Source organism: Hemitrygon akajei, chromosome 15 (genome assembly GCF_048418815.1).
Source record: "Hemitrygon akajei chromosome 15, sHemAka1.3, whole genome shotgun sequence".
NCBI lineage: Eukaryota > Metazoa > Chordata > Chondrichthyes > Myliobatiformes > Dasyatidae > Hemitrygon > Hemitrygon akajei.
Window position 1 is genome coordinate 3,156,809 of NC_133138.1, and position 16,534 is coordinate 3,173,342.

Here is a 16,534-nt window from a genome sequence, read left to right on the forward strand (position 1 = left end):
GGACAGTAATGCTGACCCCCCCCCCCCCCAGCTCAAAGACAGTGACTCTCCCCGGACAGTAATGCTGACCACCCCCCCAGCTCAAAGACAGTGACTCTCCCCGGACAGTAATGCTGACCACCCCTCCCCCAGCTCAAAGACAGTGACTCTCCCCGGACAGTAATGCTGACCCCCCCCCCCAGCTCAAAGACAGTGACTCTCCCCGGACAGTAATGCTGACCCCCCCCCCCCAGCTCAAAGACAGTGACTCTCCCCGGACAGTAATGCTGACCACCCCCCCCAGCTCAAAGACAGTGACTCTCCCCGGACAGTAATGCTGACCACCCCCCCCAGCTCAAAGACAGTGACTCTCCCCGGACAGTAATGCTGACCACCCCCCCCCCCAGCTCAAAGACAGTGACTCTCCCCGGACAGTAATGCTGACCACCCCCCCAGCTCAAAGACAGTGACTCTCCCCGGACAGTAATGCTGACCCCCCCCCCCCCAGCTCAAAGACAGTGACTCTCCACGGACAGTAATGCTGACCACCCCCCCAGCTCAAAGACAGTGACTCTCCCCGGACAGTAATGCTGACCACCCCCCCCCCCAGCTCAAAGACAGTGACTCTCCCCGGACAGTAATGCTGACCACCCCCCCCCCAGCTCAAAGACAGTGACTCTCCACGGACAGTAATGCTGACCACCCCCCCAGCTCAAAGACAGTGACTCTCCCCGGACAGTAATGCTGACCACCCTCCCCCCAGCTCAAAGACAGTGACTCTCCCCGGACAGTAATGCTGACCACCCCCCCCAGCTCAAAGACAGTGACTCTCCCCGGACAGTAATGCTGACCACCCCCCCAGCTCAAAGACAGTGACTCTCCCCGGACAGTAATGCTGACCACCCCCCCAGCTCAAAGACAGTGACTCTCCCCGGACAGTAATGCTGACCACCCCCCCCCAGCTCAAAGACAGTGACTCTCCCCGGACAGTAATGCTGACCACCCCCCCCAGCTCAAAGACAGTGACTCTCCCCGGACAGTAATGCTGACCACCCCCCCCAGCTCAAAGACAGTGACTCTCCCCGGACAGTAATGCTGACCACCCCCCCCAGCTCAAAGACAGTGACTCTCCCGGACAGTAATGCTGACCACCCCCCCCCAGCTCAAAGACAGTGACTCTCCCCGGACAGTAATGCTGACCACCCCCCCCCCCCAGCTCAAAGACAGTGACTCTCCCCGGACAGTAATGCTGACCACCCCCCCCCAGCTCAAAGACAGTGACTCTCCCCCGGACAGTAATGCTGACCACCCCCCCCAGCTCAAAGACAGTGACTCTCCCCGGACAGTAATGCTGACCACCCCCCAGCTCAAAGACAGTGACTCTCCCCGGACAGTAATGCTGACCCCCCTCCCCCCAGCTCAAAGACAGTGACTCTCCCCGGACAGTAATGCTGACCACCCCCCCCCCAGCTCAAAGACAGTGACTCTCCCCGGACAGTAATGCTGACCCCCCCCCCCAGCTCAAAGACAGTGACTCTCCCCGGACAGTAATGCTGACCACCCCCCCCCAGCTCAAAGACAGTGACTCTCCCCGGACAGTAATGCTGACCACCCCCCCCCCCAGCTCAAAGACAGTGACTCTCCCCGGACAGTAATGCTGACCACCCCCCCCAGCTCAAAGACAGTGACTCTCCCGGACAGTAATGCTGACCCCCCCCCCCAGCTCAAAGACAGTGACTCTCCCCGGACAGTAATGCTGACCACCCCCCCCAGCTCAAAGACAGTGACTCTCCCCGGACAGTAATGCTGACCACCCCCCCCCAGCTCAAAGACAGTGACTCTCCCCGGACAGTAATGCTGACCACCCCCCCCCCAGCTCAAAGACAGTGACTCTCCCCGGACAGTAATGCTGACCACCCCCCCCCCAGCTCAAAGACAGTGACTCTCCCCGGACAGTAATGCTGACCCCCCCCCCCAGCTCAAAGACAGTGACTCTCCCCGGACAGTAATGCTGACCACCCCCCCCCCAGCTCAAAGACAGTGACTCTCCCCGGACAGTAATGCTGACCCCCCCCCCCCAGCTCAAAGACAGTGACTCTCCCCGGACAGTAATGCTGACCACCCTCCCCCCAGCTCAAAGACAGTGACTCTCCCCGGACAGTAATGCTGACCCCCCCCCCCCAGCTCAAAGACAGTGACTCTCCCCGGACAGTAATGCTGACCCCCCCCCCCCCAGCTCAAAGACAGTGACTCTCCCCGGACAGTAATGCTGACCACCCCCCCCCCCCCAGCTCAAAGACAGTGACTCTCCCCGGACAGTAATGCTGACCCCCCCCCCCCCAGCTCAAAGACAGTGACTCTCCCCGGACAGTAATGCTGACCCCCCCCCCCCCCAGCTCAAAGACAGTGACTCTCCCCGGACAGTAATGCTGACCACCCTCCCCCCAGCTCAAAGACAGTGACTCTCCCCGGACAGTAATGCTGACCCCCCCCCCCCCAGCTCAAAGACAGTGACTCTCCCCGGACAGTAATGCTGACCCCCCCCCCCCCAGCTCAAAGACAGTGACTCTCCCCGGACAGTAATGCTGACCCCCCCCCCCCCCAGCTCAAAGACAGTGACTCTCCCCGGACAGTAATGCTGACCACCCTCCCCCCAGCTCAAAGACAGTGACTCTCCCCGGACAGTAATGCTGACCACCCTCCCCCCAGCTCAAAGACAGTGACTCTCCCCGGACAGTAATGCTGACCACCACCCCCCCAGCTCAAAGACAGTGACTCTCCCCGGACAGTAATGCTGACCACCCTCCCCCCAGCTCAAAGACAGTGACTCTCCCCGGACAGTAATGCTGACCACCCCCCCCAGCTCAAAGACAGTGACTCTCCCCGGACAGTAATGCTGACCACCCCCCCCCCCAGCTCAAAGACAGTGACTCTCCCCGGACAGTAATGCTGACCCCCCCCCCCAGCTCAAAGACAGTGACTCTCCCCGGACAGTAATGCTGACCCCCCCCCAGCTCAAAGACAGTGACTCACCCCGGACAGTAATGCTGACCACCCTCCCCCCAGCTCAAAGACAGTGACTCTCCCCGGACAGTAATGCTGACCCTCCCCCAGCTCAAAGACAGTGACTCACCCCGGACAGTAATGCTGACCACCCTCCCCCCAGCTCAAAGACAGTGACTCTCCCCGGACAGTAATGCTGACCCTCCCCCAGCTCAAAGACAGTGACTCACCCCGGACAGTAATGCTGACCCCCCCCCAGCTCAAAGACAGTGACTCACCCCGGACAGTAATGCTGACCACCCTCCAGCTCAAAGACAGTGACTCACCCCGGACAGTAATGCTGACCACCCCCCCCAACTCAAAGACAGTGACTCACCCCGGACAGTAATGCTGACCCCCCCCCCAGCTCAAAGACAGTGACTCTCCCCGACAGTAATGCTGACCACCCCCCCAGCTCAAAGACAGTGACTCTCCCCGGACAGTAATGCTGACCCCCCCCCAGCTCAAAGACAGTGACTCACCCCGGACAGTAATGCTGACCACCCCCCCTCCAGCTCAAAGACAGTGACTCTCCCCGGACAGTAATGCTGACCACCCCCCCCCTCCCAGCTCAAAGACAGTGACTCTCCCCGGACAGTAATGCTGACCACCCTCCCCCCCAGCTCAAAGACAGTGACTCTCCCCGGACAGTAATGCTGACCACCCTCCCCCCAGCTCAAAGACAGTGACTCTCCCCGGACAGTAATGCTGACCACCCCCCCCCCCCAGCTCAAAGACAGTGACTCTCCCCGGACAGTAATGCTGACCACCCTCCCCCCCAGCTCAAAGACAGTGACTCTCCCCGGACAGTAATGCTGACCACCCCCCCCCCCCCCAGCTCAAAGACAGTGACTCTCCCGGACAGTAATGCTGACCACCCTCCCCCCAGCTCAAAGACAGTGACTCTCCCGGACAGTAATGCTGACCACCCTCCCCCCAGCTCAAAGACAGTGACTCTCCCCGGACAGTAATGCTGACCACCCTCCCCCCAGCTCAAAGACAGTGACTCTCCCCGGACAGTAATGCTGACCACCCCCCCCCCAGCTCAAAGACAGTGACTCTCCCCGGACAGTAATGCTGACCCACCCCCCCCCAGCTCAAAGACAGTGACTCTCCCCGGACAGTAATGCTGACCACCCCCCCCCCCCCAGCTCAAAGACAGTGACTCTCCCCGGACAGTAATGCTGACCACCCTCCCCCCAGCTCAAAGACAGTGACTCTCCCCGGACAGTAATGCTGACCACCCCCCCCCCCCCAGCTCAAAGACAGTGACTCTCCCGGACAGTAATGCTGACCACCCTCCCCCCAGCTCAAAGACAGTGACTCTCCCCGGACAGTAATGCTGACCACCCTCCCCCCAGCTCAAAGACAGTGACTCTCCCCGGACAGTAATGCTGACCACCCTCCCCCCAGCTCAAAGACAGTGACTCTCCCCGGACAGTAATGCTGACCACCCCCCCCAGCTCAAAGACAGTGACTCTCCCCGGACAGTAATGCTGACCACCCTCCCCCCCAGCTCAAAGACAGTGACTCTCCCCGGACAGTAATGCTGACCACCCCCTCCCCCCAGCTCAAAGACAGTGACTCTCCCCGGACAGTAATGCTGACCACCCCTCCCCCCAGCTCAATGACAGTGACTCTCCACGGACAGTAATGCTGACCACCCCCCTCCCCCCAGCTCAAAGACAGTGACTCTCCCCGGACAGTAATGCTGACCACCCTCCCCCCAGCTCAAAGACAGTGACTCTCCCCGGACAGTAATGCTGACCACCCCCCCCCCCCCAGCTCAAAGACAGTGACTCTCCCCGGACAGTAATGCTGACCACCCCCCCAGCTCAAAGACAGTGACTCTCCCCGGACAGTAATGCTGACCACCCTCCCCCCAGCTCAAAGACAGTGACTCTCCCCGGACAGTAATGCTGACCCCCCCCCCCCCCCCCAGCTCAAAGACAGTGACTCTCCCCGGACAGTAATGCTGACCACCCCCCCCAGCTCAAAGACAGTGACTCTCCCCGGACAGTAATGCTGACCACCCCCCCCCCCCCAGCTCAAAGACAGTGACTCTCCCCGGACAGTAATGCTGACCCCACCCCCCCCAGCTCAAAGACAGTGACTCTCCCCGGACAGTAATGCTGACCCCCCCCCCCCAGCTCAAAGACAGTGACTCTCCCCGGACAGTAATGCTGACCACCCCCCCCAGCTCAAAGACAGTGACTCTCCCCGGACAGTAATGCTGACCACCCTCCCCCCAGCTCAAAGACAGTGACTCTCCACGGACAGTAATGCTGACCACCCCCCCCCCCCAGCTCAAAGACAGTGACTCTCCCCGGACAGTAATGCTGACCACCCCCCCCCCTCCCCAGCTCAAAGACAGTGACTCTCCCCGGACAGTAATGCTGACCACCCTCCTCCCAGCTCAAAGACAGTGACTCTCCCCGGACAGTAATGCTGACCACCCTCCCCCCAGCTCAAAGACAGTGACTCTCCCCGGACAGTAATGCTGACCCCCCCCCCCCCAGCTCAAAGACAGTGACTCTCCCCGGACAGTAATGCTGACCCCCCCCCCCCCCAGCTCAAAGACAGTGACTCTCCCCGGACAGTAATGCTGACCCCCCCCCAGCTCAAAGACAGTGACTCTCCCCGGACAGTAATGCTGACCCCCCCCCCCCCCAGCTCAAAGACAGTGACTCTCCCCGGACAGTAATGCTGACCACCCCCCCCAGCTCAAAGACAGTGACTCTCCCCGGACAGTAATGCTGACCCCCCCCCCCCCCAGCTCAAAGACAGTGACTCTCCCCGGACAGTAATGCTGACCACCCCCCCCAGCTCAAAGACAGTGACTCTCCCCGGACAGTAATGCTGACCACCCCCCCCAACTCAAAGACAGTGACTCTCCCCGGACAGTAATGCTGACCACCCTCCCCCCAGCTCAAAGACAGTGACTCTCCCCGGACAGTAATGCTGACCACCCCCCCCAGCTCAAAGACAGTGACTCTCCCCGGACAGTAATGCTGACCACCCCCCCCAGCTCAAAGACAGTGACTCTCCCCGGGCAGTAATGCTGACCACCCCCCCCAGCTCAAAGACAGTGACTCTCCCCGGACAGTAATGCTGACCACCCCCCCCCCCCAGCTCAAAGACAGTGACTCTCCCCGGACAGTAATGCTGACCACCCCCCCCCCCAGCTCAAAGACAGTGACTCTCCCCGGACAGTAATGCTGACCACCCTCCCCCCAGCTCAAAGACAGTGACTCTCCCCGGACAGTAATGCTGACCACCCCCCCAGCTCAAAGACAGTGACTCTCCCCGGACAGTAATGCTGACCACCCCCCCCCCAGCTCAAAGACAGTGACTCTCCCCGGACAGTAATGCTGACCACCCCCCCCTCCCAACTCAAAGACAGTGACTCTCCCCCGGACAGTAATGCTGACCACCCCCCCCCAGCTCAAAGACAGTGACTCTCCCCGGACAGTAATGCTGACCACCCCCCCCCCCTCCCAACTCAAAGACAGTGACTCTCCCCGGACAGTAATGCTGACCACCCCCCCAGCTCAAAGACAGTGACTCTCCCCGGACAGTAATGCTGACCACCCCCCCCAGCTCAAAGACAGTGACTCTCCCCGGACAGTAATGCTGACCACCCCTCCCAACTCAAAGACAGTGACTCTCCCCGGACAGTAATGCTGACCACCCCCCCAGCTCAAAGACAGTGACTCTCCCCGGACAGTAATGCTGACCACCCCTCCCCCCAGCTCAAAGACAGTGACTCTCCCCGGACAGTAATGCTGACCACCCCCCCCCCCAGCTCAAAGACAGTGACTCTCCCCGGACAGTAATGCTGACCACCCCCCCAGCTCAAAGACAGTGACTCTCCCCGGACAGTAATGCTGACCACCCTCCCCCAGCTCAAAGACAGTGACTCTCCCCGGACAGTAATGCTGACCACCCCTCCCCCCAGCTCAAAGACAGTGACTCTCCCCGGACAGTAATGCTGACCCCCCCCCTCCCCAGCTCAAAGACAGTGACTCTCCCCGGACAGTAATGCTGACCACCCCCCCCCAGCTCAAAGACAGTGACTCTCCCCGGACAGTAATGCTGACCACCACCCCCCCCCAGCTCAAAGACAGTGACTCTCCCCGGACAGTAATGCTGACCACCCTCCCCCCAGCTCAAAGACAGTGACTCTCCCCGACAGTAATGCTGACCCCCCCTCCCCCCAGCTCAAAGACAGTGACTCTCCCCGGACAGTAATGCTGACCACCCCCCCCCCAGCTCAAAGACAGTGACTCTCCCCGGACAGTAATGCTGACCCCCCCCCCAGCTCAAAGACAGTGACTCTCCCCGGACAGTAATGCTGACCACCCCCCCCAGCTCAAAGACAGTGACTCTCCCGGACAGTAATGCTGACCACCCCCCCCAACTCAAAGACAGTGACTCTCCCCGGACAGTAATGCTGACCACCCCCCCCCCCAGCTCAAAGACAGTGACTCTCCCCGGACAGTGATGCTGACCACCCCCCCCAGCTCAAAGACAGTGACTCTCCCCGGACAGTAATGCTGACCACCCCCCCCAACTCAAAGACAGTGACTCTCCCCGGACAGTAATGCTGACCACCCCCCCAGCTCAAAGACAGTGACTCTCCCCGGACAGTAATGCTGACCACCCCCCCAGCTCAAAGACAGTGACTCTCCCCGGACAGTAATGCTGACCACCCCCCCCAGCTCAAAGACAGTGACTCTCCCCGGACAGTAATGCTGACCACCCCCCCCAGCTCAAAGACAGTGACTCTCCCCGGACAGTAATGCTGACCACCCCCCCCAGCTCAAAGACAGTGACTCTCCCCGGACAGTAATGCTGACCACCCCCCCCAGCTCAAAGACAGTGACTCTCCCCGGACAGTAATGCTGACCACCCCCCCCCAGCTCAAAGACAGTGACTCTCCCCGGACAGTAATGCTGACCACCCCTCCCCCAGCTCAAAGACAGTGACTCTCCCCGGACAGTAATGCTGACAACCCCCCCCCCCCCCAGCTCAAAGACAGTGACTCTCCCCGGACAGTAATGCTGACAACCCCCCCCCCCCCAGCTCAAAGACAGTGACTCTCCACGGACAGTAATGCTGACCACCCCCCCCCCCCCAGCTCAAAGACAGTGACTCTCCCCGGACAGTAATGCTGACCACCCCTCCCCCCAGCTCAAAGGACAGTGACTCTCCCCGGACAGTAATGCTGACCACCCCCCCCCCCCCCAGCTCAAAGACAGTGACTCTCCCCGGACAGTAATGCTGACCACCCCCCCAGCTCAAAGACAGTGACTCTCCCCGGACAGTAATGCTGACCACCCCCCCCAACTCAAAGACAGTGACTCTCCCCGGACAGTAATGCTGACCACCCCTCCCCCCAGCTCAAAGACAGTGACTCTCCCCGGACAGTAATGCTGACCACCCCCCCAGCTCAAAGACAGTGACTCTCCCCGGACAGTAATGCTGACCCCCCCCCCCAGCTCAAAGACAGTGACTCTCCCCGGACAGTAATGCCTGACCACCCACCCCCCCAGCTCAAAGACAGTGACTCTCCCCGGACAGTAATGCTGACCACCCCCCCCCCCCCCAGCTCAAAGACAGTGACTCTCCCCGGACAGTAATGCTGACCACCCCTCCCCCCAGCTCAAAGACAGTGACTCTCCCCCGGACAGTAATGCTGACCACCCCCCCCAGCTCAAAGACAGTGACTCTCCCCGGACAGTAATGCTGACCCCCCCCCCCCAGCTCAAAGACAGTGACTCTCCCCGGACAGTAATGCTGACCACCCCCCCCAGCTCAAAGACAGTGACTCTCCCCGGACAGTAATGCTGACCACCCCCCCCCCCAGCTCAAAGACAGTGACTCTCCCCGGACAGTAATGCTGACCACCCCCCCAACCGATCAGTACAGACGCGCCTCCTCAGAAACCCCGCCCCTCGTCTCGGGACATTTGGAGCACGTTATCGCACGTATGACGCGATGACGCAATGACGTGTGACGCCGGATTGGAGACCGCGCCATGGCCAGGAAGGTTTCTTATTTCTATGACCCGGACGTGGGCAACTTCCACTATGGTGAGAGAGGGCAGGCTGAGGGGTTCGGGGGTGAGAGAGGGCAGCTGAGGGGTTCGGGGGTGTAGGTGTATGGTCACGCCTTGTGTTGCTACGATGGTGTAGGTTTGGGGTCAGTGTGTGGGAGTGGAGTGGGTGAGGGGACACTGTTAGGTATCGGGGTGTGTGTGGGGTCGGTGTGCAGGTATGGGGGTGTGGAGTGGGTGTAGGTATCGGGGTGTGTGTGGGGTCGGTGTGCAGGTATGGGGGTGTGGAGTGGGTGTAGGTATCGGGGTGTGTGTGGGGTCGGTGTGCAGGTATGGGGTTGTGTCAAGCGGGTGTGAGGTCAGTGAGAAGGTATGGGGGTGCGTGGTGTAGGGTCAGTGTGTGGAGTGGGTGAGGTGTCAGTGTTAGATATGGGGGTGTGGGGTCAGTGTAGGTTGAAGGGGTTGCGGAGCGGTTGAGGGTCAGTGTCAGTATGGGGGTGTGGTACTGTAACAGGTGTTCAGTCAGTGTGTAAGGTTTGACGGTGTGTGTTTAGATAGTGTAGGGTTTATGGGTTTAGCTTTGGGGAGTGGGGTCAGGCTATAATAATGACTTTATTAACAGCATTTTTCATACAGATGTAGTTCAAAGAGCTTTGCAATGGGATAAAAGTACAAATCTGAGAATAAAATAAATTATTGTGTGATTCCTTCCTGAGAGGCTGGAATACATCACAGATCATTTCTGTTTGATAATCCTGCTTGAGATATCAGGTCTTTCCTCAGTCTCTTAAATTTAAACAATCTTTTCAGAAGATGGTCAAGTCAGCATTTTTGAACTATGCTCCAAAACTCTGGAATTCAATATCTAAAACTATAAGGGATACAGACGTGGTTGACACTTTAAATACCACCTCAAAACCTATTTATTTAATCTTGTTTTTAAACTAACATTGTTCTGTCTTTTATTTTCATGTTTGCATTGTATCACATTGTAAATCACTTTGACCCATAGTCTGTGTGAAAAGTGCTCTGTAAATAAAGTTGTTGTTATAATTCTATTTCCATTAACCATACTGGTTCCCTCTCACCTATTCTCTTCATCTCATCTGTCCATCAGCTCCCCAGGTCCTCCCCACCTTTCCCTTTCTTTCATAGTCCACTCACACCTCCCATCAGATTCCTCCTCCCTCAGCCCATTACCTTTCCCACGTATCACCTCCCAACTTCTCACATCATTCCCACTGGCCTACCCACCAACCTTCCCCCTCAGCTTCCACCTTGTCCTCCTCTTCTCCCCACCTTCTTGTTTTGGCCTCTTACCTCCTTTACAGTCCTGATAAAGGGTTCCAGGTGGGAGCCAGTGTGATAGAGCTGAGGACAGTCCTGGTAAAGGGTTCCAGGTGGGAGCCAGTGTGATAGAGCTGAGGACAGTCCTGGTAAAGGGTTCCAGGTGGGAGCCAGTGTGATAGAGCTGAGGACAGTCCTGATAAAGGGTTCCAGGTGGGAGCCAGTGTGATAGAGCTGAGGACAGTCCTGATAAAGGGTTCCAGGTGGGAGCCAGTGTGATAGAGCTGAGGACAGTCCTGATAAAGGGTTCCAGGTGGGAGCCAGTGTGATAGAGCTGAGGACAGTCCTGATAAAGGGTACCAGGTGGGAGCCAGTGTGATGGAGCTGAGGACAGTCCTGGTAAAGGGTTCCAGATCTTATTAGGGAGCTTAATGTAAAGGAGCCTTCAGGAAGCAATGATCATAATATGGTTGAATTCAAACTGCAGTTTGAGAGGGAGAAGCACAAATCACGTGTATCAGTATCACAATGGAATAAAGGGAATGATAGAGGCCTGAGAAAGGAGTTTGCCCAGGTGGGTTGGAGGAGGATACTTACGGCAGAGCAGAGGTAGCTCAAGTTTCTGGGAATAGTTCACAAGGCGCAGGACAGATATGTCTCACAGAAATAGTTCTCAAATGGTAGGGCTATTTCTCAAATGAAGTTAATGCATAAAAGATAAGGAAAGGGCATATAAGGTTGCAAAAGTGAGTGGGAAGTTGGATGATTGGGAGGCTTAAAAATCCAACAAAAGGCAACTAAAAAAGTTGTAAGAAAGGAAAAGATTAAATAAGAGGGCAAACTAGCCAAAAATATAAAGTAGGATACTAGAAGTTTTATTCAGTTATGTACGAGTAATAGGGAGGTGAGGGTTGATATGGGACCACTGGAAAATGATGCTGGTGATGTAGTACAGGTTTCCCCCGCTATCCGAAAGTAGAGCATTCCTATGAAACCCCTCGTAAGTCGAAATGGCGTAAAGCGAGGAAGCGATTACCACTAATTTAAACTGTATGGGAAACATTTCTGAGCGTTCCCAGACCCAAAAAATAGCCTACCAAATCATACCAAATAACAAATAAAACCTAAAAAAAAAGGCAGGTACATGCACGCGCAAGGCTTCACAGTCATGGTAGTCTTTCTCGGGGTAAACACAAGTTTTAAGCAGCTGCCTTTTTTATATATAAAGTAGAAATTATGTACAGTGTAGTTTCACTTACCGGAATCGGGCAGATTTAGCCAAAAACTGATTTGTAGAAAAATAATGACACGTACGTGCATGCACACATACCTGCCCACGCGAAGGCTTCACGGTCATGGTCGTCTTTGTCGGGGTAAACAGGAGTTTAAAGCAGGCGCCTTTTTTCATAAAAGCAAAAATCCTCTTCGGATTTCTTTTGGTTAACGAAAACAGGTACTAATATGAGTCTTTCGTAAAGTGGGGGACACCTGTAATGGAGGACAAAAAAATGGCATTTCAACTTAATGGGTAAAAGAATCATGGTATACAAAGGATGTGGAAAATCTAGTTAAGAAAAATTTAAGAAAGGATTGAGAAACTAGGTACTGATAGAGCTGGAAAATTACAAGGGTGCCAGGGAGGAGCTTAAGAATGAAATTAGGAGAGCTAGAAGGGGCCATGAGAAGGCCTTGGTGAGCAGGATTAAGAAAAACCCCAAGGCATTCCACCAGTATGTGAAGAGCAAGAGGATGAGCCGTATGAGAATAGGACCAATCAGGAGTGAGAGTGGAAACGTGCATGGAGCCAGAGGAGTTAGCAGAGGTACTTAATGAATACTTTGCTTCAGTATTCTCCAGTGAAGAGGACCTTGGCAATTGTGGAGATGACTTACAGTGGAATGAAAAGCTTGAGCATGTAGGCATTAAGAAAGAGGATGTGCTGGAGCTTTTGAAAGGTATTAAATTAGTTAAGTCGTCAGATCTGGGTGAGATATACCCCAGGCTACTGTGGGAAGCAAGGGAGGAGATTGCTGAGCCTCTGGCGATGATCTTTGCATCATCAATAGGGACTGGAGAGGTTCCTGAGGATTACAAGTTTGCAAACATTGTTCCCTTGTTCAAGAAAGGGAGTAGAGATACCCAGGAAATTATAGACCAGTCAGTCTTCAGTGATGGACAAATTGTTGAAAATCCTGAGAGGCAGGATTTATGAATATTTGGAGAGACATAATCTGATTAGGGATTGTCAGCATGGCTTTGTCAAGAGCAGGTCATGCCTTATGAACGTGACTGAATTTTTTGAGGATGTGACTAAACACATTGATGAAGGTAGAACAGTGGATGTAGTATGTATGGATTTCAGTAAGACATTTGATAAGGTTCCCATGCGAGGCTCATTCAGAAATTAAGAAGGCATGGGATTCAAGGAGACCTTGCTTTGTGGATCCAGAATTGGCTTGACCACAGAAGGCAAAGAGTGGTTGTGGATGTTTGTATTCAGCATGGAGGTCGGTGACCAGTGGTGTTCCACAGGGATCTGTTTTGGGACCCCTCCTCTTTTGTGATTTTTATAAATGACCTGGGTGAAGAAGGAATGAGGAAGTAAAAGGGTGGGTTTATAAGTTTGCTGATGTTACAAAGGTTGGGGGTGTTGTGGAGAGTCTGGAGAGTTGTCAGAGGTTACAGCAGGACATTGATAGGATGCAGAACTGGGCTGAGAAGTAGCAGATGGAGTTCAACCCAGATAAGTGTGAAGTGGTTCAAATTTGAAGACAGAATATAATATTAATGGTAAGATTTTTGGCAGCAAAATCTTGGGGTCTATGTCCATAGGACACTCAAAGCTGCTGCGCAGGTTGAGAGTGTTAAGAAGGCATATGGTGTGTTGGCCTTGAGTTCAAGAGCCAAGAGGTAATATTACAACTATATAAGATCTTAGTTAGACCCCACTTGGAGTACTGTGCTCAGTTCTGGTCACCTCACTATAGGAAGGATATGGAGACTCTCTGGAGAGTGCAGAGGAGATTTATAAGGATGTTGGCTGGATTGGAGAACATGCTTTTTGAGAATAAGTTAAATGAACTTGGATTTTTCTCCTTGGAGTGACGGAAGATGAGAGGTGACAGGATAGAGGTGTATAAGATGATGAGAGGCATTGATCATGTGCGTAGCCAGAGGCTTTTTCCCAGGGCTGAAATGGCTAACACAAGGAGGCATAGTTTTACGGTGCTTGGAAATAGGTACGAGGGGGATGTCAAGGGTAAGTTTTTCACACAGAGTGGTGGATGTTGTGGAGTGCACCGCCAGTGAAGGTAGTCGAGGTGGATACAGTAGAGTCTTTTAAGAGACTCTTAGATAGATACATGGAGCTTAGAAAAATAGAGGGCTAAGCGGTGGGTAAATTCTAGGCAGCTTGTAGAAAAGGTTACCTAGTCAGAGTAACATTGTGGGCCGAAGAGCCTGTAATGTGCTGTAGATATTTTATGATCTACCTTGGATCAGTCTTCACTGTGGAAGACACTAGCAGTGTGCCTGAGATCTGTGAGTGTCAGGGAGCAGGAGTGAGTGCCATTGCTATTACAAAGGGAAAAGTGCTAAGCAAACTTAAAGATCTTATGGTGGATAAGTCACCTGGACCAGATGGACTACATCCCAGAGTTCTGAGAGAGGTTGCTGAAGAGATAATGGATGCATTGGTCATGATCTTTCAAGAATCACTTGACTCTGGCATGGTCCCGGAGGGCTGGAAGACTACAAATGTCACTCCACTCTCTAAGAAGGGAGAAAGGCAGAAGAAAGGGAATTGTAGGCCAGTTTACCCAACCTCAGTGTTTGGGAAAGTGTTGGAGTCCATCATTAAGGATGAGGTTTCGAGGTATTTGGAGACTAATGATAAAATAAGTCAAAGTCAGCATGATTTCTGTAGAGGGAAATCTTGCCTGACACATCTGTTAGAATTCTTTGAGGATGTAACAAGTAGGGTGGATAATGGAGAGGCAGTTAATGTCAATTACTTGGATTTTCAGAAATATAGAAAACCTACAGCACAATTCAGGCCCTTCGGCCCACAAAGCTGGGCCAAACATGTCCTTACCTTAGAACTACCTAGGTTTACCCACAGCCCTCTATTTTTCTAAGCTCCTTGTACCCATCCAGGAGACTCTTAAAAGACCCTATCGTATCCTTCACCACCACCACTGCTGGCAGCCCATTCCACGCACTCACCACTGTCTGCGTAAAAAACTTAACCCCTAACATCTCTGCTCTGCCTACTTCCAAGTACCTTAAAACTATGCCCTCTTGTGCTAGCCATTTCAACCCTGGGAAAAAGCCTCTGACTATCTACACGATCAATGCCTTTCATTATCTTGTACACCTCTATCAGGTCACCTCTCATCCTCCGTCGCTCCAAGGAGAAAAGGCCGAGTTCACTCAACCTATTCTCATAAGGCATGCTCCCCAATCCAATAGACAATAGGTGCAGAAGTAGACCATTCGGCCCTTCGAGCCTGCACCACCATTTTGAGATCATGGCTGATCAATTACTATCAATACCCGGTTCCTGCCTTGTCCCCATATCCCTTGATTCCCCTATCCATAAGATACCTATCTAGCTCCTTCTTGAAAGCATCCAGAAAATTGGCCTCCACTACCTTCTGAGGCAGTGCATTCCAGACCCCCACAACTCTCTGGGAGAAGAAGTTTTTCCTTAACTCTGTCCTAAATGACCTACCCCTTATTCTCAAACCATGCCCTCTGGTACTGGACTCTCCCAGCATCTGGAACATATTTCCTGCCTCTATCTTGTCCAATCCCTTAATAATCTTATATGTTTCAATCAGATTCCCTCTCAATCTCCTTAATTCCAGCGTGTACAAGCCCAGTCTCTCTAACCTCTCTGCGTAAGACAGTCCAGACATCCCAGGAATTAACCTCGTGAATCTACGCTGCACTTCCTCTACAGCCAGGATGTCCTTCCTTAACCCTGGAGACCAAAACTGTACACAATACTCCAGGTGTGGTCTCACCAGGGCTCTGTACAAATGCAAGAGGATTTCCTTGCTCTTGTACTCAATTCCCTTTGTAATAAAGGCCAACATTCCATTAGCCTTCTTCACTGCCTGCTGCACTTGCTCATTCACCTTCAGTGACTGATGAACAAGGACTCCGAGATCTCTTTGTATTTCTCCCTTACCCAACTCTACACCGTTCAGATAATAATCTGCCTTCCTGTTCTTACTCCCAGTGGATAACCTCACACTTATTTACATTAAACGCCATCTGCCAAGTATCTGCCCACTCACCCAGCCTATCCAAGTCACCGTGAATTCTCCTAACATCCTCATCACATGTCGCACTGCCACCCAGCTTAGTATCATCTGCAAATTTGCTGATGTTATTTTCTATGCCTTCATCCAAATCGTTAACGTAAATGGTAAACAGCTGTGGTCCCAATACCAAGCCCTGTGGCACCCCACTAGTCACCACCTGCCATTCCGAGAAACACCCATTCACCGCTACCCTTTGCTTTCTATCTGCCAACCAGTTTCTATCCATGTCAATGCCTTCCCCCCGATGCCCTGAGCTTTGATTTTACCCACCAATCTTCTATGTGGGACCTTATCAAATGCCTTCTGAAAATCGAGGTACACTACATCCACTGGATCTCCCCTGTCAACTTCCCGGTTACATCCTCGAAAAACTCCAATAGATTAGTCAAGCATGATTTACCCTTGGTAAATCCATGCTGGCTCGGCCCAATCCTATCACTGCTATCTAGATATGCCACTATTTCATCCTTAATAATGGACTCTAGCATCTTTCCCACCACCGATGTCAGGCTGACAGGTCGATAGTTCTCTGTTTTCTCCCTCCCTCCTTTCTTAAAAAGTGGGATAACATTAGCCATTCTCCAATCCTCAGGAACTGATCCTGAATCTAAGGAACATCGGAAAATGATTACCAATGCATCCGCAATTTCCAGGGCCACCTCCTTTAGTACCCTAGGGTGCAGACCATCTGGACCTGGGGATTTGTCAGCCTTCAGTCCCATCAGTCTTCTCATCACCGTTTCCTTCCGAATGTCAATCTGTTTCATTTCCTCTGATACCCTATGTCCTTGGCCCATCCATACATCTGGGAGATTGCTTGTCTTCCTTAGTGAAAACA

The 16,534-nt window shown here is 53.7% G+C and overlaps 1 protein-coding gene across 1 annotated transcript in view; it reads left to right on the plus strand.

The window, feature by feature from the left end:
• The first annotated feature begins 9,010 nt into the window (after positions 1-9,010).
• Positions 9,011-16,534, plus strand: part of hdac3 (histone deacetylase 3) — a 64,261-nt gene continuing 56,737 nt past the window's right edge. Inside the window, exon 1 of the mRNA XM_073067059.1 lies at positions 9,011-9,116. Coding sequence (XP_072923160.1) covers positions 9,062-9,116 — 55 coding nt within the window. The 5' untranslated portion in view covers positions 9,011-9,061. The remainder of the gene's footprint in view (positions 9,117-16,534) is intronic.